This window comes from Carassius auratus, chromosome 50, assembly GCF_003368295.1.
Source record: "Carassius auratus strain Wakin chromosome 50, ASM336829v1, whole genome shotgun sequence".
Taxonomy (NCBI): domain Eukaryota; kingdom Metazoa; phylum Chordata; class Actinopteri; order Cypriniformes; family Cyprinidae; genus Carassius; species Carassius auratus.
The window spans coordinates 20,430,966-20,454,536 of NC_039292.1; the positions used below are offsets into that span (position 1 = coordinate 20,430,966).

Here is a 23,571-nt window from a genome sequence, read left to right on the forward strand (position 1 = left end):
AAGAAGGGACGGTGGGAGGGCAAGGCGGATGAAGCCGTCTGGCACCTCTCATAATTTGGACGACTAAGTCGTTTCTGCCCACCGACTGGCCTGCTATAAGGGCGTGTGACGCCGCTATAGTTGCTACATAGACCTTGAGCGTGGAGGGGGATCGTCCCTTCTCCAAGAGCTCTTGCAAAAATGACAGTATCACTGATACGTCACAAGAGGTCGGGCTTTCACCATGGTCTGAACACCATGTGGAGAACACAGACCATTTGGAGGCATAGAGGCGTCGTGTAGACGGAGCTCTAGCCTGTGAAATTGTGTCTAGCACACGCTCAGGGAGTCCCGCGGACTCCCGTCGAGCGACCAAAGGTGCAGAGACCACTTCTCTGGGTATGGATGCCAAATCGTCCCGTCCGCCTGAGAAAGGAGGTCCCGTCTCAGGGGAACGGGCCATGGGGCTGCAGTCAGCATCTGCGACAGGTCGGCTATCCAGTGCTGATTTTCCCAGAATGGGGCTACAAGCAGAACCCTGCATCTCTGAAAAGAATAAAGAAGACGGTTGGGCCAGTCCTGGGACAACGCGTCCTTGATCTTGGAAAAATATATTGGGCAATGAGAGTTGTCTTTTGAGGCAAAGAGGTCTATTTCCACTCTGCCAAAGACCTCCCATATCTTCTGAACCGTCTGCGGGTGGAGTCTCCACTCTTCTGAGGAGACTCCGCTTCTTGACAGCATATCCGCGCCCTTGTTCAGCTTGCCCGGAAGATGCACTGCTCTCAGGGACCACAAATTGCTTTGGGTCCATTCCAGCAGTCGCGACGTCAGTCTGAAGAGACGCGTCGATGACAGCCCACCTTGGTGATTTATATAAGAGACCACCGTCATGCTGTCCGATCTGACCAGCACGTGGTGGCTCTTTAGGTCTGACAGGAAGCTCTGGCAGGCTCGTTGAACTGCAATCATCTCGAGGCAGTTGATGTGAAGCCTGCTCTCCTCTTTCGACCATTGGCCGAAAGCGGGTTTCCCTTCGCACAGCGCGCCCCAACCCTTGTTGGACGCGTCTGTGGAGATCACTTTCCTTCTGCAAACCATACCAAGTGGAGCACCCCGTTCCATCCATTGCATGTCCCTCCAAGGGGTCAGGGCCGAAATACAGTCCTGACTCACCTTGATATTCAAGCGTCCGTGACGCCATGCATGAGGTGGAACACGTGGTTTCAGCCAATATTGGAGGGGGCGCATACGAAGCAGCCCGAGCTCCAGCACCGGCGATGCCGCCGCCATAAGACCCAGCAGCTTCTGGAATGTCTTTAGGGGTCGAGAAGCACCTATTTTGAAAGAGGCCGCAAGTCGCTGTAGAGCCGCAGCGCGCTCCTTCACCATTGTTGCCCTCATCGTCACTGAGTCTAACACTGTTCCCAGAAACGATATCCGTCGGCTGGGGGACAGTGAGCTCTTGACAAAGTTCACCCTGAGCCCCAGGCATTCCAGATGGCTGAGGAGCACAGTTCTGTAACCCAATGCCTCCCCCTCTGACTGAGCTAGAACTAGCCAGTCGTCGAGGTAATTGAGAATGCGGATGCCCTTCTGCCTGAGAGGGGAGAGAGCCACATCTATGCACTTTGTGAACGTGCGAGGCGCCAGAGACAGCCCAAAGGGGAGGACCTTGTATTGGTAAGCCACGCCCTCGAAGGCAAATCTCAAAAACGGCCTGTGACGGGGGGCTATCTGGATGTGAAAGTAAGCGTCTTTCAGATCCAGCGAAAAGAACCAATCCCCTGAGCATATTTGCGAGAGGATTTGTTTCAATGTGATCATTCTGAAGCGCCGTCTCATGAGGGCACGGTTCAGATGTCTTAAATCGAGGATGGGGCGCAGCCCACCATCCTTCTTGGGAACCAGGAAGTAACGGCTGTAAAACCCTGAGTCGCGGTGTGCTGGGGGAACGATTTCTATAGCTCCCTTCACCAGCAGATTTTTCACTTCGGCACGAAGAACGTGAGCGTTCTCGTTGTGCACTGAAGTGGTGACCGCCCCGTGAAAGCGTGGTGGCCGTCGTGCGAACTGAAGGGAATAGCCGTGTTTTATTACTCCCATGACCCAATCTGATACCCCGGGAATGGCTTGCCATTGTGAGGCCCGGATGGACAGAGGTTGTATTAACTCGAGTGATTGACCGCCGTGGGGGGACATAGCACTCGTGAGTGTTGTGTGAGGAAAACTGCTCTTTTTTTGAAGGAGTGTGTTTTTTATTTTTTTGCACTATAACAGCGCTTTGCTGTCTGGGCGCTAACAAGGGCCCATTGTTTGCAGCAGGAACAACTTCGTCGACATCTGGAGATGGACGGCAGAACACACGGGGCAGTTTGGGGGGTGGTCCGGCTGTGGCTAGACTTAGCCCCCTCCTCTTTCTTTCCTGTCGATCAGGATGACGGCGGCGGCGCAGGGTCCAGCACTATCTTGGGCCGGGGTCCCATGCGCTTGGGATACTGATACCATCTGGTGGCCGAGCGAGAACGGTGTCGAGGCTCGGGTTTCACCGGCTGGGCTGCGGTGGTAGCAGCTGGCGCTTGCTTAAGAGGCTGACGAATCGGCACCTGTCTGGGGCGACTGGCAGCAGATGAAGCGTGCTTCGGCAGGAAGTGTCGCATTGCCTGGGACGACTTCTGCGCCTCTGTGAAACGCTCGGCGAATCCCTCTATCGCCGGGCCAAAGAGGCCGCTGGGGGAGATCGGTACGGCAGGGTTTGGACGGATGGTTGGCCTTGGCTTTCCATCCAATAGCTGCTGGCGGGCAGAGATGCACGGCCACAGACTCGTCCAGCGGCGGCAGCCGTTCGTATCCTCTTTCATCAGCGCCGTCAATTGAGGTGAGGGCGGATGAAGATGAAGTACGCAGGCGCGCTGAGTAGGGGGCGCGCCACGATTTATTGAGCTCGTCGTGGACCTCCGGGAAGAACGGAGCAGTTCGCTGATGAGGGGCTTGCTGGCGCCCCGGCAGAAACCATTCATCCAGACGGCTACGGGCTGGTTCCTCTGGAGGAGACCAATCCAGACCCAGCTCATCCACTGCCCTGGAGAGAACGCGGATAAGCTCGGCGTCCATCCCAAGTTTCGAGCGGTTTGGTTCAGATGACATCGAGGGGGCGGGGTCCGGCGAGCCCGACAGCTCCTCAGCATCTGAAGCGGCTAGAGACATGCTGTCCTCTAGCAGTTCCTCCTCAGTCCCTCCAAACAAAACCAGATCACTCGCGGCAGCAGAGGGACACTGGTCTGGCTGTACAAAGAGGACTGGGGAATCCCCTCTGGGCGGAGAAAACGAGGCACGCGGGGGCTGAGCCGGCGTGAGCTCGCTTTCATCCTGCTGCTTTAATCCTCTGCCCCGCCTTTTCTTCCTCGCCGGCTCGCGGGAGGAAGAAAAAGGGAGGGCGCGAGGAGCGAGATCGTTCTCTGAAAAGAAAGCGATTCGCGAGCGCAGAGAGGCGATATTCATGTTCTCGCAATGAGAACATGAATTCCCCGCGAGTGCTGTGTCAGCGTGGGGTTTCCCCATGCACGCGACACACTCGCTGTGCCCGTCATCAGCGTGCAGAGGGGCTCTGCACGAGCTGCAATGACGAGACGGCATTTGCAACAACGCCGTAGAAAAAGGCTCTTTTAGAGAAATTTGCTCTTTCAATATATCTCACCGGATGGCCGCAGGGAAGCGATGAATCTGCGGTGGGGACCGGCAGTCGCGTTCCAGTGCGAGGCGTGTCAACGGCGAGCAGTTCAGCGGAGATCAGCGAAGCGATGTGACGTCGTCGCTGAAGGAGAAATAATCTGAATTCCTGTGGCGAAGCGGCCAATATATAGCCAGATTCCCCGCCCATATTGGCGGGCTTTGGCGGGCTTCGCTGCCATAGGTTCGTGCAGCACCGCTGCCAAGCCATTGGTTTGTTTTAATAGCACTGCACGATCCAATAGCTGTGCAGTTTCACTGCGTGATTGAATAAGGCTTCAGTCTTCGACGCAGTACGAGTGAAGTATTGAAAGGGAACTATGAATTAACACATGTGGAATTATATACATAACAAAAAAACCGTGAAACGACTGAAAATATGTCATATTGTAGGTTCTTCAAAGTAGCCACCTTTTGCTTTGATTACTGCTTTGCACACTCTTGGCATTCTCTTGATGAGCTTCAAGAGGTAGTCACCTGAAATTAGTGATGGGCATTTCAGCTCTTTTTCGTGAGCCGGCTCGTTTGACTCAGCTCACTGAAAAGAGCCGGCTCTTTTGGCTCACAAACGGTTCTTTAAAAAACAATAATGTTTTGACTATGATTGGTGTGAAAACTATTCTAATTAAATTATTAAATTAAATCATACTCACAATTTCTTTAAAAATGCATTGATTTGTTATGAAAAAAGAATACTATTAAACATCTGCATTTAAATTACAACTTTTGAATGCATAGAAACAACATTACAAAACAAATACAATCTGAATCTGAACAACATAATTGAACCCATATTAAAGAAAAATAAATAACTGAAAGGATTAAACTGGTCCCTCTTTTTTGGCATGTTATATAGTCAGCATGAACTATCTCACTAGTTATGTTTTGTATAGCTAGCATGAACACACACACACACACACACAATGCTGATCATATTTTTATTTTATGAGAGATTTGCATTCAGAAATGCAAGCTGCCTTACTTTCGAGGGGCTGATGATCATTATAATGATTCCAAATGCGGCTGTGCTTCCGACTCATTTTCCTGCTTTTGTTTTGTTTTCAAAAGCTTTTGTGTTTTTCCTCTCCTCTCCTGATGGCTTGGCCCCTCCCTCATGCCGTATAATTTGTTGAAACCTCGTGTATGATTGACAGGAACAGAATGTGAGGCTGATCAGACAGTCGAAATATTTTTTTTTTTTGTTCTTTTAATTAGTCAATTATTTTAAATAAAATAAAATGCATCCATTATTTCATTATTACATAATGATTTAATTTCTATAGGCTATATATATATATATTTTTAAATAGAGTCGGCTCTTCAGATATGCGAGCCAGCTCCTGTCGTTCACCTACAAGAGCCGGCTCTTAGAGTCGGCTCATTCGCGAACGACCCATCACTACCTGAAATGGTCTTCAACAGTCTTGAAGGAGTTCCCTGAGAGATGCTTAGCACTTGTTGGCTCTTTTGCCTTCAGTCTGCGGTCCAGCTCACCCCTAAACCATCTGGATTGGGTTCAGGTCCGGTGACTGTGGAGGCGCAGAACCCCATCACTCTCCTTCTTGCTCAAATAGCCCTTGATTGATTTGATTTGATTTTGAAGAATTTATTTCACACATTTCATCATTTTTAAAGACAAAATTAACAATAGTTACAGAAAGGTTAATGTGTGTAAAAAGGGGAAACCCCAAAGAAGCTACTAAAAGCTTTTAGGAGGGGGCCCAATAACACCATACAACATATAACATACAAGAACAAAAAACTCAATCCATAAACACAAATAAATATAAATACAACAAGACAAACACTACAGCAAATAAACGATCCCAGCACAAATGTAACACTTTCAAAATTATCAAAAAGTATATGTTTTTCCTTAAGATTTTTCATGAAAATGGAGACAGAATGCATCAATTTAAGGTTTTCCTCAAGCTCGTTCCAAATCTGCAGACCTCTACAGACAGCACTCAGGCTCGTACATTTCAATCGTCTTATTTTACCAGTAATTAAATGTTTTTCCCTTGTGTGATATGTATGCTGGGGTCTGCTGATTGGGACAAGTTCACACAACCTTATGAACAACCTGGAATATCATACAGGCATTATGATAAGTATTATATTCGGTAAGTCTTAATAGACCAAGGCGATAAAACAAGGGACGTGAAGAGGTATTTGGCTCAGACCACGTTAATACCCGTATAATTTTTTTCTGTAAAGACTGTATTTTTTTCAGGTAGCTAGTAAAAGTGTTACACCATATGACATTGCAATAGTTTATATGAGATTCAAACAAGGTTTTATATAAAATGACAATGCTGACTGTGGGAGAAATTTTCTTATTTTGAAAAATAATCAAACGTATTTTGATAATTTTTTTATTAATTGCTCAATATAGCATTTAAATTGTAGACATTCATCAATAAAGATTCTGAGAAATTTAGTGGTATTTACTCTTTCAATAATTTGTTCATTTATTTTAAGACAGAAATGCTTATTTGCCAATTGATTTTGTTTGGAATGAAATACGATGTAGTTTGTCTTGTTTATTTTAAGAGATAATTTACTGCACCGAAACCAGATAGCAACATTTCTTAACTCTCTATTTATTATTTCTTCCATTTCACCTGGACTCTTATGTGACATAAATAAGTTTGTGTCATCAGCAAATAAAACCTTGTGTAAAGCCATTGTAGAATTTTCAAAATCATTTATATATATTAAAAAAAGAAGAGGGCCCAAAATGGATCCCTGAGGGACTCCACATTTAATGGGTTTACTTACTGAAATTTGTTCCTTGATACTTACATACTGCTGTGTACCAAACAAATAACTTCTGAACCAGCTAAGGGCTAATCCTCTATCTCCATAATGGTGTAATTTATTCAATAAGATGTCAAAATCAATAGTATCAAACGCCTTAGATAAATCTAAAAAAATACAAATACCGCTATCGCCTTTATCAATGGCATCATTGATCTTGTCGATCAGATCGAGTACCGCCATGCATGTGGCTCTGTTTTTTCTAAAACCATATTGAGAAGAAGCAATAATATTTAATTTATCAAGGTAGCCATATAGCCTATTGTACACTACTCTCTCTAAAACCTTAGAAATTGTGGGCAAGATTGATATTGGACGATAATTGCACATATCATTTTTATCCCCAGATTTAAACACTGGTATCATTCTGGCAATTTTTGTCCTTTTTGGTACAATTCCAACAAGCAGAGAGAGATTAATACAATAAGTCAATGGCTCCATGATATTAAATGCTATGGCTCTCAGAATTTTACCACAAATTTCATCCTCACCAGCAGTGTCCGAACTTCGTAAATTTCTAATTATTTTATAGACTTCATCACAATTAGTTGGTTTCATAAAAAAAGAATGTGCATAAGAGCCCCGTAAATAATGGTCGAAAGTGATACCCTGCGGTTGAACTATTTTGTTAGAGAGTTTTTCCCCAATAGAGTTAAAGTAATTATTAAAATTATTTGCTAAATTAATGTCATGCGTATATTTGTTATCCAAATTTGAGTGTAAGCCCACAGCATTAGGAAGCACAACATTGTTTTTGCTCTTGTTAAGGACTTAATTTAGCACTTTCCAGGACTTCTTAGAGTCACCCTGTGATGCTTTTATGAGATATGTATAGTGGTTATTTTTACTTTTCCTTATTATATTAGTGAGTTTATTCCTGTAACTAGTATATATATCCTTGTTCATAACACTTGGGCATTTTAAGAAACGTTTATAAAGCTTATTTTTATGGGTGATAGATTTTAAAATACCCTTTGTGAGCCAGGGGTTGAGACCAGTCGCGCAATGTCCGGCGTTCTTTTCAGGGATAGTACAACAAATAGAGTTTGTAATTCCATTTATCAAGTTGTCATAATCAGCATCATGATTGTTGCAGTCATCATGTTTTGGCCTGTAAATTCTCAACCAGTAGTTTCAGGGTTCTCTCATTTAGTACTTTAATTTTTGTTTTTCGCCGTGGTAATTCATTCTTATTTGCAATATCTAGAAACAATACAATTGGAAAATGGTCAGTAATGTCAGATAACATGACTTCAGATTCTAATCTAGTATTTCGAATGTTTGTGATGATATTGTCAATAACTGTCCTAGTGGAGGGCGTTACTCTGGTAAATTGATTTATGGTACAAAAAAAAAAAATGAATGCAAGTCTCTTTTTACAACGTCATCTTTGGAGACATCAATATTGAATTCCCCAAGTATGACACAATCTTTGTTTTTTTTGTTTATGGAGAATAATATGTCCTTCAGTTTACCCTCGAAAACATCAAGGTCAGAGTCAGGGGGACGATAGATCACTCCTACTATAACTTCTTTTGCATTAGTGAGATTTATCTCCACAAAAAGTGAATAAGAATGATTGTCATCTAAGACAATGTCATCACAAACATTAATTTGATATCTGGAGTGAACATATAAACAAACACCACCACCGGTACGGCCAAGCCTATTTTTATTAATGAGCTTATATCCATCTAGGTTAAGAATATCTATTGATGCCTTCAGTGTGACTCTACAATTTTCATAGTCATGAAAATAAAGAAAACTCTTTGAATGAGAAGGTGTGTCCAAACTTTTGGTCTGTACTGTATATATTTTCAAAGATATTAACACAAATATTGTAACTAATTCTTATGAAATAGCTGTGAAATAGCTTTTAATTAGGTATTAAATCTTGTATTTACATCTTTATTTGTTTCCTAAGCTACTTGCTGTGAGCAGAGAGGTAAAGGCCAATCACTATCAATGTGTTATAATATAAATATAAATAATAATATAGTATAAATGTTAATGTTTTGAGATGATGTGTTCTCTGATTGTCAGGCATCATTTCTCCTGCATTGTTCAGAGCAGATCCACTCACTCTCTCCTCTGGATTCTCACTGATGTCTCACATCGAGACCAACAGCACATGAGAGACTCCAATCATTCTCCACACTGAGCTTTACTCTCTCTCATCTGACATCTGCTCTGCTTTCACCAACAACAGCAGAAAAGAGTGCATGTGTGCTTTTACACAGCTGTATCATGAAGCTCCTGTGAGGACGCTGAACATCTGCTGATGGAGCTGCTCTATTCTGAGAGGAACACAATCACTCAAATATGAGTTTGACTGTTTGACTCTTTATTCTCTGAAATGAGTCAGTTGAGTTGGAAAATCCTCAAAGAGCCTCTTACTCCATTAATGTACAGGTACATCGAGAAAACCGCCAATAGTGCCAGAAGGAACACTTTTCAGTCCTACCTTGAAACATGTGTCCAATAGTGGTTTGTGTGCTTGAGTTCAAAAATACCAAATACTAAAACCAGAAGAAAAAGATGTTGGATTTGTGTCACCTTCTTGTGATATGGCAAATGACTAAGATGTAGTAACCAAATTGTAATATTATCATTGCATGTTTTAAGTTATTGGCAAATGTCAAACCATATCATAATAATGAGAATAAATTATATATGAAAAAATATGTTTTTTTACATACTGTATCTCCTCAAGTGTGCTATTACATGGTCCATACTTTCCGTGCACTGATTTGAAGACACAGAACTGTTTGAATCTCCAAAGAACCAAAAGTAAAATAATAAATAAAGTAAATGTGTTTAATCACATCCTCCATCAGCAGCTGCAGTGTCTCTCAGCTGTATCAGTGCAGTCACTGTGACTCTGACTGACGGAGGTTTTTGTACGACTCTTTTATCACTGTGTGAACACACCACCACTGTGATAACTCTGACAGTAATAATCTCCTGTATCTTCAGTCTGGACTCCACTGATGGTCAGAGTGAAATCTTTTCCATAGTTTGATCCACTGCCACTGAATCTAGATGGAGTTCCTGACTGGAGGCTGTTTATGTAATAAATGAGGAGTTTAGGAGCTTCTCCAGGTTTCTGCTGATACCAAGCCAAATCATTAGAGGTTAGTCCTACATCCAGACTACACTCTATTGTAGCTGTTTGACCGAGCTGGACAGTTTTAACTTTAGGCTGAGTCACAGTGATTCCTCTGGATTCTGAAGAAAAACAATACACATTTAAATTTCACTTACAGCATAATATAGGCATATTAAAATGCTATAAAACAGCAACAGCATAATATTAGTGTCACAAATGATAATTATACCATGAATAAAAGCTGCAATGGTCCAGATGAGGATGATGATGTTGTTCATTGTTGTTGTTGTGTCTTGTGTGATGATGAAGATTGTGTTCTGTTCTGCTCTCAGTCATGAAGTGTTAAACTCACAGCTCTATAAACACTCTCAGAGCACTGAAGCATGTGCTGACCATGCAAAGAAGTGGGCAGGATTCACAACAGCACAATGAGAGAAATACATGTATACATGGTGTAAAATTAATTTATGGTATACAGCATTTAAAATGTTTAATGTTTGTTGGTTAATAATATATGTGAAAATGTTTAAAAGATGCATGTGACAATAGTACGAAGGAGTTACAGAAATGTTTTGTTAATTTATTTTATTTCTGAAAGTTTTGTGTATGATCCAATCACTGGAGAGGTCAAGGGTAAGGAGGAAGTGAGATACAGACGTGAGTGAGTTGGTGCGGAGAAAAAAAGACTGTTACTGTTAATGTAATGCACCTGAAAATTAAAGTGTTCAACACGAACACTTATACCAGTAATTAGTGGTGATAGTTCTGTTTGTTTGAGTGAAAAACTCATCCGTTACGACAGACATATGTTTCAGTTAGCCGCTGATTTAGTGGTTAGTGTTTTACATGGACTTTGCTGATAAGCTAGCGGCCGGTGACCTTAATTAGTTAAGCCTGTGTGAAAATATGAAACGGACGATGATCAGAGACTTTCCCGGAGCCGGATAGCGTTGTCGAGTGATGGACTTTGCTGAGATCATCAACCGTGTGAATCTTCTCTTCATCCGTCTTCTTCTCATCACGAATCCTCTCCACCTGTCTTCTGCTGCTGCCGCCGTTGATCCGAAGCACGTGAGATTACATGCACATTGAAAAAAGTTACAATTTGTTTGTTTGGCCTTTATGGTGAAACAGCCATTGAGTTTAAGGCTACAACGTACCCGAGCTACATTCAGGCCTGCATCATTTAAACACTTGAAGGGTATTTCATTTTAAGATAGGTTTTTGCCGGCTATTTTATTTTCTTGGGCCCTTATGTGTTTAATGTGAATTTAAATGCAGCTGTGATGTGAAAAGTGAGTTGTAACAGACATATTTAATTTCTGACATTCTTTTCTAAGTAAATCTGTTTTATATTTTTTTTAAAAACCTTTGTGGTTACTGACTCTTTTGATATTTCAGTTAATTAAGAAAAAGAGTACAATTTGGGTTAAACGTGAAATTGTTTATAGGAGAAGAGTAATTCCTAGACTTTTCATTTCCTGTTAAAGTGTGAATAGTACTGCTTAAATTTTGATTTAAAGGGGAAAAGTATTTCATTTTAAAAGTTAGTAATCACACACACACACAAGTTAGATACTCATAGATTTATTTGTGAAACCTCACTTATTTGATTTAAAAGATATTTAAAGAACTCAGGATAGCCACCTCTCATTATAGTTCAGCACGCTAGAGAGGCGCTACACTTATCAGCTTAAATATTCATCATATACACTAGTGTATGTTGATATTTGATTCATTGTAAAGCCCTTCTGTAGATGCATTCATTAAAAAATAGCCAAATTCCATGATGTTCTGCTTTATATTGCCAGTTCCATTTGTGACTGGATTCAGCGATTCGATCCGTGTCATTTTGCAAACACAGACGGGGTGAATTTATGAATGAAAGTGTAAAAGATTAGACACAAAACCAAGTTGTTTTGTATCCTCATGCTTTTTTAAGTGTGTGTACGGAAATCCTTGGCCTTTTCTAGTGAGTATACAGCATATACCTGTGTATCACTAGACTACACCTCTTAGCAGAAATGTTTTCATGTGAGTCTAGGTTCGACACTAACGTTATATAATTTTGGTTCAGGTAGAATGAAAAGGCTAATTATTTATGCATGACACTGTCTGAAACAACCTTACACAATTTTGTGATACATTTTAAATTAATTACAAATACAATATACTTAAGCGTTGAAAATAACATTTAATTTGCACATATGTGTGTTCTTTTAAAGTACATTATTTCCGCAATAAGTACACTTTATAAAAGTATACCTAAGTGCACTACTTTTTCACAAGGGTTAACAAGTTTACTAAACTCTTAACGCACCAACACACCTAGAACACAAAATTGGCAAAACGGTTAATTTCATGCTCAAAATCACACATTGTAAACTAAACCCCCAAACTTATTCAAAACACAAACACATGCTCTCTTCCAACAGGAACATTTAGTCAATCATAACACCATGAGAGAAAAAATCAGCTGAAATAACAGAAACTGCATTATTTTATGTGTAAGGTCTGCCCTTATACAATTATATCTTTCGAAGCCTTTCTACATTTTGGTATCGTTGGGTTTAGTAAATGCATGCATTTTGTTTCTTTTGCAGCAGATATTCAATACCAAAAATTAATGACAATCTCAGAGTAGCTTTATAAAATGCACAGTTTATGTAAAAAAAAAAAAAAATACAGACACAGAATCACTGCAGTAAAGACATTAGAAAAGTAACGAAAACAAAAATACCAGAAAAAAATTATTTAATTATAGTTTGTCATTACGTGAAAATACTACATTGATAGAACAGATTAAGCCACAGTAGAATAAAACGTTAATAGATAAATGTGATCTAATCTGCCCAAACTTCTACGTTTTGTAAGTTAGTTCTAAGTTAGTCTTAAAACATGATGTTCCCTTTCAGTCGGTCCCTCTCGACGCCACGTAGATGAGGGACGGAAATGGTATATCGCTTCGATAGACCAATCTACTTCGAGTGTAAACTAAACGAGCCAATGCACATTGCAGTGGTGGACAGTAACGGAGTAGCTTTACTTCGTTACTGTACTTAAGTAAATCTGTACTTTACTGGAGTAGTTTTATTTTGAGCAACTTTTACTTTTACTTCACTACATTCCAAAGCATAAAATCGTACTTTTTACTTCACTACATTTCATAAAACATATCGTTACTCCCTATAATATCATGTGCTCCGACACGCAGAAGCGGTGTCTGATTCATCATGAACGAGCTGAATCTTTTCAAAATAAACTTTTAAATCGGATCGCGAATCACAACAAACAATTCGTTTACGAATTAGAATGATCCGATTGCAGCTGTTCTGGAGTCGACCACTCACTGATTCAAATGAACCGTTTAGTGCGAGTCCCCAGAAGTAAGAACCGGGAGATCTTGTGATCGCGCGTGCATCTGATGTTGCTAAAGGTAATTTATTAATATCGAAATAATTGGATTAATTATTGTAACTGAAAATCATATTTGGGTCAAAACTGTCAGTTGTTTGGGAACTAAATCCATTGTAAAGAGTGATCTATTTAAGCCCACTGAAATGCTCGAGTGGAGACGATGCAGACACATCAATTCCAGGTAAAAAAAACAACAACAAAAAACCCATAAAATAACACACATTAAATACAATAACTTGTGCACGTTCAAATTCACTGCTGCCGTAATGTTAACAGTTTAATTAAAATGTCCTTTGTGACGTCTGTTTTTATATTGTTTATCGACAGTAACGTTATACATATGTATATTGTTTGGATTAACTAGACGAGTAGACAGACATGAATGTTCATCGTACTGAAAATAAGTAAATATTGTTAGCTGATGCTAACTGTCTAGCTAGCAAGCTTGTTGGTGCTAAGTTGATGTAATTTTTATAAATAATGTCCAAATATTTTTATTCAGCCACCTATATATATCTATATATATCTCTGGTTAGAAAAGAAAGGATGTGATACCATGTTCAGAACATGGTAACTACAGTAATTCTCAGTGGGAAGAGATGCACCCCATTTGGCCATAGGTGTTTTTAAACCACAGACAAGATTTGAGAAGGAAAAAATCATTATGAAATTTCTTTATTTTTTTTTTCCTTAAAATGTTCTTTCTAACTTCAGGCCTTATTATCATGTCATATTTACAGTACAGACCAAACGTTTGGACACACCTTCTCATTCAAATAGTTTTCTTTATTTTCATGACTATGAAAATAGTAGATTCACGCTGAAGGCATCAAAACTATGAATTAACACATCTGGAATTATATATGGAATTATATACATAACAAAAAAGTGTGGAACAACTGAAAATATGTCATATTGTAGGTTCTTCAAAGTAGCAACCTTTTGCTTTGATTACTGCTTTGGACACTCTTGGCATTCTCTTGATGAGCTTCAAGAGGTAGTCACCTGAAATGGTCTTCCAACAGTCTTGAAGGAGTTCCCCCGAGAGATGCTTAGCACTTGTTGGCCCTTTTTCCTTCTGTCTGCGGTCCAGCTCACCCCTAAACCATCTGGATTGGGTTCAGGTCCGGTGACTGTGGAGGCCAGGTCATCTGGCGCAGCACCCCATCACTCTCCTTCTTGCTCAAATAGCCCTTGATGCTTTCAGTGTGACTCTACAATTTACATAGTCATGAAAATAAAGAAAACTCTTTGAATGAGAAGGTGTGTCCAAACTTTTGGTTTGTACTGTAACTTTGATGTTCTGTAAAACAACTAACTTTTAAAATACTTTGTTCTTACTGGTAAAGATCAGATGGTCAGCTCTGTTTTCTCTCAGGTAAATCACAGTGTAAGCTTCACAGTGAACATTACTCTCATCAGCGTAGTCCATATCAACAACAAAAATATATCTCGACTCCATATAGTGGTTATTTTGAAAAAATCCAAGGTATTTTGAGCAGTAGGATTATAAAAAAATTTGCTAATATAAAATTAAATTAAGTAGCCTATATAAAATTGCAAACATCTATCTTGCAGTACTTTTTTACTTAAGTACATAAAAAATTGAGTACTTTTGTACTTTCACTTGAGTAAAATTGAAAAAGGAGTACTTTTACTGCAGTAACATTTTACCATATGTATCTGTACTTTTACTCAAGTACTTACTCAAGTATAAGAGGCAGCAGGTGCAATGCATACCAGCTTTTTGCTTTGGGGCACTCTGTTAAAAAGTTAAAAAGCCCTCGGTTTGTTAAGAAGTTAACAGTACACCAGCCCTCATAAAAACTTAACCAAGGTTTTATAATAGAAAAAGTGTATACTGTGTTTTTTGGCAGTTTGACTGCCTATTTTATAACGGCAGTTTTACTACATATAAGCTACCACGTAAAACTATGGTTCGTGTAAACTGGTTAATTTATGGTTACCATTGTGAATACAAAAATGTTTTTTTTTTTTTTTTGGCCATGGTTAATGTCGTAATTAAGGGAGCAAGCAGTTAAAAAATAATCATCCAGTCATTTTAAATATGAAGGCTATAGTTTGAATTAATCTGAACTGAATGAATCTGAACAAGGGTGTGCAGGAAGTAGAAGAACATTTGAGGAAATTTGTTGGACCTCTGCTGATGAACAAACAGTGAAATCAGCTTGGGTTTAGCCAAGGACTATAAAAATGGGAAGATAGGGCATTTTTCTGATGCAGAGACACTGATTATTGTAATCATTAATCATATACCACGACAGATTTAATTAAATTAATTAAAATGGGATCATGAATTAACCCCTTCAGGAACCAGTGATGCCAGTTAGTGCAGCAGCACTGAATAAGACTTTTGCACACTGTTTGAGAAGAAGATTTGTAAGTAATCTAGATTTGTGTAATTTGTACAGCATTGAATAGTTTTGCTCCTACATAATTCTAATATTTACTCGTAATGTTGGGCAAATAGATGGTGTTCATCAGTACAATAGAGAGTTACAGACAAAAAATATTGAGATGAGCATCAGCAGCTGCAGTGTCTCTCAGCTGTATCAGTGCAGTCACTGTGACTCTGACTGACGGAGGTTTTTGTACGACTCTTTATCACTGTGTGATCACTGGACCACTGTGTACACTCTGACAGTAATAATCTCCTGTATCTTCAGTCTGGACTCCACTGATGGTCAGAGTGAAATCGTTTCCAGTACTTGCTGTTCCACTGCCACTGAATCTAGATGGAGTTCCTGACTGGAGGCTGTTGATCCAGTAAATGAGGAGTTTAGGAGCTTCTCCAGGTTTCTGCTGATACCAGGCTAAGTAGACACTATATATTCCTACATCTATGTTACACTCTAACTTTAGGTTGAGTCAGAGTGATTCCTCTGGAGGCTGAAGAAGAGAAAATAAAGTTAGTTTGTCAGTAAATCACCTTTATAGCAAAATATTGGTATATTAAAATGGTAAAAAAAAACAACAACAACAAAAACCTTGAATAAAAACCCCAATGGTCCAGATGAGGATGATGATGTTGTTCATTGTTGTTGTTGTGTCTTGTGTGATGATGAAGATTGTGTTCTGTTCTGCTCTCAGTCATGAAGTGTTAAACTCACAGCTCTATAAACACTCTCAGAGCACTGAAGCATGTGCTGACCATGCAAAGAAGTGGGCAGGATTCACAACAGACTGAGCTGATACAAGACTAATATACTAGAGTCACAGAATATATCATTACATAAATTCCATTAGATGAGCTGCCACCGCTGTAATAAGAGCAAGAAACATGAATCTGTTCATGAAGTATCAAGACCGACACTACGTCTATTATGAATCCTTGTGTGGGCCTGACATTATAAAATGGACTGAAAACGTTCTGATAACCAATTTAAGCCCACCAGTTTATAGTTGTCATTTTTCTAGATGTTATTCATGTTTTATTTCTCAATGACATGCAAGCAAACAACTAAATAAAGGATTTGAAGAAATAAAAAGGTGTCACATGAGCTGTCAAGTTCCTACTCCTAAATTTCAGCAGCAATTTACAAACTTCAGTCAGTCACACAAAAGGAGGAACGGAAAGATAAAGAGCTAACGCATGGGATTAATAGCTGTAGACATTATAAAAGCAAAATATTGAAGCTCCTTTATCCAGTTTGTGTGTGTTTTATTCTAATTGGTCAAGGACTAGTAGCTTATGATTCCATTGTAATGTACATGACTATACATTTTAACATTATTATATGAAATCGCCTATAGCAATCAGACACTGAATACTATGGGCATAAAAAAAGAAAAATCATACATTTCTTCATTCTATTTATTAGTATTTATTTTTAACTAACACACCTCTTAGAATGAAAATATCTGCATGTTCAATATCAAGTAAATAAACAAACAAACACAGGTGTAGCCTACACATGATAATTGTATAAAAAGCAAATATTTTAAAAATAATATCATTAACTTCATGAATATCAAGTACTTTCACAAATCACAAGAATAGAATGCAAATATGTTTATGTAAATTTATAAAACTACTTGTACCTTCACTGCTCATGTAAGGGGAAGTTCACCCACAAATGGAAATTGTGTCATCATTTAGTTTCCCTGAAGTTGCAAACCAATGAGTTTCTTTCTTCTGTTGAGCAAAAATATGATATTTTGCTGAATGTTGGTAACTAAACTGTTTCTTTCAGGTATACCTTTTTTATGATACAGATGTAATATTTTCTTCATTCTATTTAGTTTTATGTATTGATTTTCATTTTTAACTTTTTTTATACACAATACCCTGTTGGGTCAACTTAATGTCTGCACTTTGTTCAGAACTATGTTCCACCATTTTAAGACAAATGGATTTGTTGTGTTATCATATCTAAGAGATTATAAGATAGATGATTTTTTGGGGGTTTGCATCAAATGTTCTTTGAATTTTATGCATGATAAATTTGTTTATGAAGAAAGATTAATCTGTTGAAAGGAGTTATTTTGAGTTAGATGCCAAATGTTCTCCTCCTATTCAAATTTGACATCGAAGGGGTGAATACAACATATTTGCTCACCGGCAACTATAGTTACCGCATATTAAAATATGATTTTCAAGAAAATAAACAAACACCTGGGGAAAATAAATGCAGGTTCATATAGGACACTATTAACACGACTATATGCATGAATCCATTCAGAAAAAAAAAATGGGCACACATGGGATGGTGATAGATTACATCTTGTTCTTGTTTATGTGAAGTTTTGTTGTTCTTGTGCTCCAATTAGAGCCTGGGATTCACAACAGCCTGTACAGTATATATTTACAGTATATATGAACAATTGTGTCTTGATTCTTTTCTCTGAAGATGCATGATATTTTGTGAATTATTATGATTGAGTTGCATATGAAGAAAAGAAGTGCCTTTATGAGAAACTCCACAACATCCTCATGATAGAAGAGGTCAAAGGTCACCTCAGAGGTCACAGGTCATCAATTACTGTAGATTTCTTTAGAAAGTTCAAAATCAGCAGACAGCTAGAGATTGATAGAGACATACAGGATTTAAAGTCAAAGTGAATCATGTCTATCATATATGAGATTAATAAACTCTTTAACTGATTATGAAAATAACTAAATTATTTTTCAGTTAATAACAAACATTTTGAAAATACTTTGCTCTTACTTTTTTTAAAAAAAACAACATTTTTTTAAACTAAATGACCGAGTGTAGAAGTGTTGTTTCTCTCTCTGCTGGAGTGTGTGTTCACTCGAGTGGAATAGAGGTTTTTGTACGAGTGTTTCATTAGATTGTATCACTGTGGTACACTTTCGGTGGAGGAACTAAACTGGTGCTCGGTAAGTTTTTCTCTTTTAACTGTCTTGGTTATTTATTTTATCATCACATTTAAAGTCTAAAAAGAACTAAATTAAACTCTCAGGAAACAAATATTGTCAAAAACACATTTCCATGATGTGTCTCACTCTGAGTTTTATCAGTTCATTTTATTTACAGATTTAATTTCATTAATGTTCACACTTCATATAAAGTACATATTTTATTATAGATATTATGCATGGAAAAACATAAAAATGTAAATAAAGTTACCATTTGTAGTTCAGTCAATGATTTTGAATCTCTTTTGTACATACCATGCTTCAAAAACATACAAAATACTAAATATGTGAATGTTTAGACAAGTTGAATCCATTGTTTTTATAATAATAATAATAATAATTATTATTATTATTATTATTATTAAATAATTTCCATTTGGTGTGAGATATAGTAATAAAATAGCAGCTTGAAACTTTTAAGATTTTTAAAAGTGTAAAAAAATATATATTTAATAGTGTAAGAACATTTTAAGCTCAGTTAAGACAATGTAAGAACTTTATGATGAGATTTGAGACTATACTGGAAATAAAGCGTTCAGTGTCTTTGTACAGTGTCAGCGTTCATGTACATCATTTCATTTTATGAGGTTTCATTTAAATATGTAAATATGTAGTGATTATATATAGTTTGTATATTGTGTATATATCAGCTGTAGCAATTTTGAATGTCATGAATGATGAGATTGTAGTGATTTTGACTGCACTCCTCATGTCTGCTGCTGAAAGTCCTGTTGAAATGCTGTGAATGCTGCAGGGCAGAAGAGTGCTGGAGCTGCAGTGTGTTTTCTCTGTGTTTGTGAATGTGTTGTGTTTGTCTCCTGCAGCTGGTCCCACAGTGAAGCCCTCAGTGTCTCTGCTGCCGCCCTCTTCTCTGCAGATCTCTGGAGACTCAGCCGCACTGCTCTGCCTGCTCAGCTCTTACTCTCCACAGGGGGCGCTGGTGAGCTGGACACTGGACGGCTCAGAGGTCACCGAGGGGGTTGTGACCAGCGCAGAGAGCGAGCAGGACGGCCGCTACAGCCGCAGTAGTGTCCTGACCCTCAGCAAAGCACGCTGGGAAGCGGGAGAGCAGTACGTCTGCAGAGTAACACATGATGGAGCTCCTCATGAGGCCTCGTTCCACAAGAGTCGCTGTTAGTCGCTCGCAGTGCTGATGTTTCTCCAGTGAGCGCTCCTCTCTCCTGAAGATGAGCGTATCTGAGTGTCCTGTGTCAGGCAGGATTCACATGAGTCTAGTGCTGCAGCTGTAGTCATTTACAACTCAATACTGAAAGAGAGCTCTAGTGTCAAAGCACTGGCTGATCTTTCAATCTGCTGTGTTTGCTGCAACATTCAATAAAGCTTCTCAACAAACTCCATTTGTGTCTGACAACATCATTCAACTAACAGATGAAGATGCATGTAGTGTTTGTCCAGGTGTTTTTCAGAAGCTCGATCAGTAGCAGTAAATCTAGTCAAATAAAGCTCTTGGGGTTTGAACATGGTCTCTGGAGACAGAGCTGCTCTATTCTGAGAGGATCACAATCACTCCACCCTGACAATGCAAATGAGATTTTCAGCTCACACTCCCAGAGTCACTGTTTGATTGGTTACATGATCTGGACTGAAACACACCAGTTTCACTTCTGCTGTAGACCAGCAGCACACAGACAAACTCATTATTACATTTCAGGTTTACATGTCATTTTAAAAAAAAATTTAATTGCTAACATCCTTTTTCCAATCTATAGTCACATCTTCAAAACACTATACACATTTAGCACAACATCAGTCTGTTGTTACCAAATCTTTAGCACAATTCATGTTGTTTTCACACAATATTCAGTTAACACATTTCTAAAATGCTTACATTTTCTTTTCACATAAGCTTTCCTCATACCAAAATCATAGAACTTTCTTATGTTTTTTTTTTTTTTTTTTTTTTTTACAAATGCTTAAACACAGCATGACAGAAATGAAAACCTAATGTTCCAAACTTTAAATATAGTGTAAAGCCACTACTTCTGCAACAACATTAACTCAAAAGTATTTGAAAATATCTTCGTATAAAATATTGTAACAACTGATAAGCAATTTTAAGTAACAGATCACTAAAATATTTAAAAATAGCTGATTCCAGTCTCAGTTGGAAGAATAGTCAGGTGTTGATGGTCTTTACATTACATCAACATAGAGTAAAAAAGACTCAAAACACTACCCACAATTCTCTGCGTTTGGCACAATTTTACAGCAGAAAAATCACTTGTTTTCACAAGGAACACACTACCACTCGAATATGTACACTGACTCATCACATGGGCAAACACCTGTCACACATTTTTACAATTAGCAAACAGAGCTTTAGCATAAAACTGTAAAAAGTGAGCTCTTCTGTTTTGGAGCAATGGATGCCAACAATGGAAACAAAGCCAGAGCCAGAGGAGTGAGAGTAAGAGGAGGAGGACAAGGATGAGGAAGGCCAAGGACAGTAATCTCTAATGAGATCCGAGCCACTTTGGTTGAAAATGTGGCTGTGGACTGTTCTATGGGACTGTAAAAATAAAATATGTTTCAAGTATTTGGGAAATGTATTCCTACTTTGTATCCCTTCACAATGTTTACAGTATTTTACTATTTGTTTGGCAGAACTGAAAGATTACCTACACAAGCTGGTCGGGAACGTGTTCTGTCTCCTGAGCAGGAAACTGCAGTCATGAACATGGTCTTTGAAAATGGCATAACAGGATATTTCCAAATATTGATAGGGTAACCTTATCAACACTGGACTGTGTCTTGCGCAGAAATAATCTGAGGATGAAGCAGATCTACAGGGTGCCATTTGAACGCAATTCAGAAAGAGTCAATGAATTGCGATATAAATATATGCAAGTTTTTAGTTTAGTTTATTTGTTTAGCACATGTTTAGTACAACTACAAAACTATGCAAGGAGGGAACGAAGCCACTCTAGGCTTGTATAGAGTTCCACTACTGCTTATATTAACTCATGAGACATGCAGACTAAACACTCAAAAAAACAAAATAAGAAAATCAAACAACAAACGAAACAAAGCAAGAGCATAAGCAGAAGAAGAAAAAAAACAACAACAAATAAAACAACAGTTCCATAGCATAAAAGATGAACAATCTAGATAAAAATACAAAAAGAGCAAGCAATACCTAGAAAGGACTACATAAAGGCATCAGGCTAGCAATAGAAGTCTCTTCAGATGCTTTTTGAAAGAGGACATTGATCGCAACGATGGGCTTAAATCACTCCAGAGCTTAGGACCTCTAAAATAAATATTAAACTGATGTCTTGTAGTTTGTGTGTAGGGTAAGACAAAAGTATTACTGCTATGTATAGTTTGAAATGAGTGTACATGTGAGTAGGGATAAACAAACTCTAAAAGGAGTCTGGTAGATCTTGTTTCCTATATAAAGACTTATGCATACATAGACATGTTTGATAAATATTTACCTTATCAATAGGGAGAACTTTAAATTTATTGTAAAGGGGTGCCGAGGGTGCATATCTATTTGAATGAGAAATAAATCTAAGATATTTCTTCTGTATGACTATTAATTTCTTTAGATAGGTAGGATAGGGAGCTGCCCAGAAAATATGGCAATAATTAATGAAAAGACACAAAAAGCTATAATATAAGGTTAAAAATGCTGAGGAATGAACTAAAGGAAAAACCCTCCTTAATATACCCAACATTTTATCTCACCTCTTAGATACAAAGTTGATATGGTTAGACCATTTAAAGAAAGCTAGCCGAAGTACTGGAGGAGTGTCGACAGGGTAGCAAACAACCACCATCAGCAGAGGACCCCACCATCTTTGTGTCAGAAGGAGGGGTAAGGAGAAGCACCAGATCAAGAGAAACAGCAAGGCCCTTCTCCCCCAACCAGGAGTGGAACATGAGGGTTGACCTGGACAGGCAGCTCCAGTTCCCCACGGAGATAACCACCACATCTCTCCGGCCAGACATAGTGGTGTGGTCAACCAAGGCAAGATCGATACACCTCATTGAGCTCACTGTACCACTGGAGGACGGAATCCAGGCCGCCTTCGAACGGAAGAAGGCCAGGTACTCAGAACTCGCTACTGAGTGCCGGGAGGCTGGCTGGAAGATGACCATCTACCCAGTGGAGGTCGGATGCCGAGGTTTCCTTGGGTTGTCAACCATACGCCTCTTGAGGGAAGCAGGAGTGACTGGAGGGAGGCTAAGGAGGGCAACAAAGGATCTGGCAGAGGAGGCAGAGAAAGGTAGCTTTTGGCTCTGGCTGAGGAGGAAAGATATGCGTTGGGGGAAGAACACCTAACCCCAGACAACAGCTGCAGGGAGAACAGCGATCAGCTGCAGCGGGTGACAGGGAGACGTCCCTGTCACTGCTCCGCCACCAGGAGACGTTCCAGAATTAACCCATTTAATCCCACATTTTTCCCAGAGATTAAATATATGAGTTTGTGTTGTATTTGTAAGTATATTAAACAATCAATGTCAATAATGTAACAAAATATTTGAAAGTCCATGAAAAAATTTGTTGTATATAAATACATAAATCTCCAGAAATTATAAAAAATAAAGACTGGATTAAATTGTCGAAGTGTTTTATACGATTATCAAATAGGTAAACATTGTCTGGCTCAGTTTCAAAAATATCAAATATTTTAATAAAATTATGGTAAAATAACACATTATAGGAAATTGCTTAGAATGTAATCATTATAAAAAACACAAAATACTTAAACTTACAAAATGAAAAAAAACTTTCAGAAATAAAATAATAAATTACAACAAATAAATAAACAAATTAAAATAAATAAACTTAAATTATTAAATATGAGCCTATAGGGAACATGTAACAATGCCAAGGAACATAACAATTCAGTAGTAACAAAAAATCGTCACAAAAATTAAAAGTTACAACTGTGTGCTGGTTTGGAACTCATGTAACTTGAATAGACACCTTCCTAAGGACATAGCAGTGGGGAAAAAAATGGTGCCCTGGTGTGGAACTCATTGATTAGGTAACTCCCTCAGACGTTATGAAATGTTTTGAAGCACTCAATATGCAATGGCCTGGCACACTTTTCACAACCAAATGATGTGCGACCATCACAGACAC

At 38.8% G+C, this 23,571-nt stretch overlaps 1 long non-coding RNA gene and 1 gene segment (V, D, J or C); one reads left to right on the forward strand and one right to left on the reverse strand.

Annotated features, from left to right (window-relative positions):
• Window positions 1-9,442: 9,442 nt before the first annotated feature.
• The window catches only part of LOC113066505 (immunoglobulin kappa variable 1-8-like), a 128,663-nt gene continuing 114,534 nt past the window's right edge, over window positions 9,443-23,571 (reverse strand). The window contains 1 exon segment of the V gene segment in view: window positions 9,443-9,756. Within this exon segment, the coding sequence occupies window positions 9,443-9,756 (314 nt within the window).
• Window positions 18,314-19,811, forward strand: LOC113067320 (uncharacterized). Its single transcript, XR_003279308.1, has 2 exons — window positions 18,314-18,416; window positions 19,280-19,811. It is a non-coding gene; the product is annotated as an uncharacterized LOC113067320 (long non-coding RNA).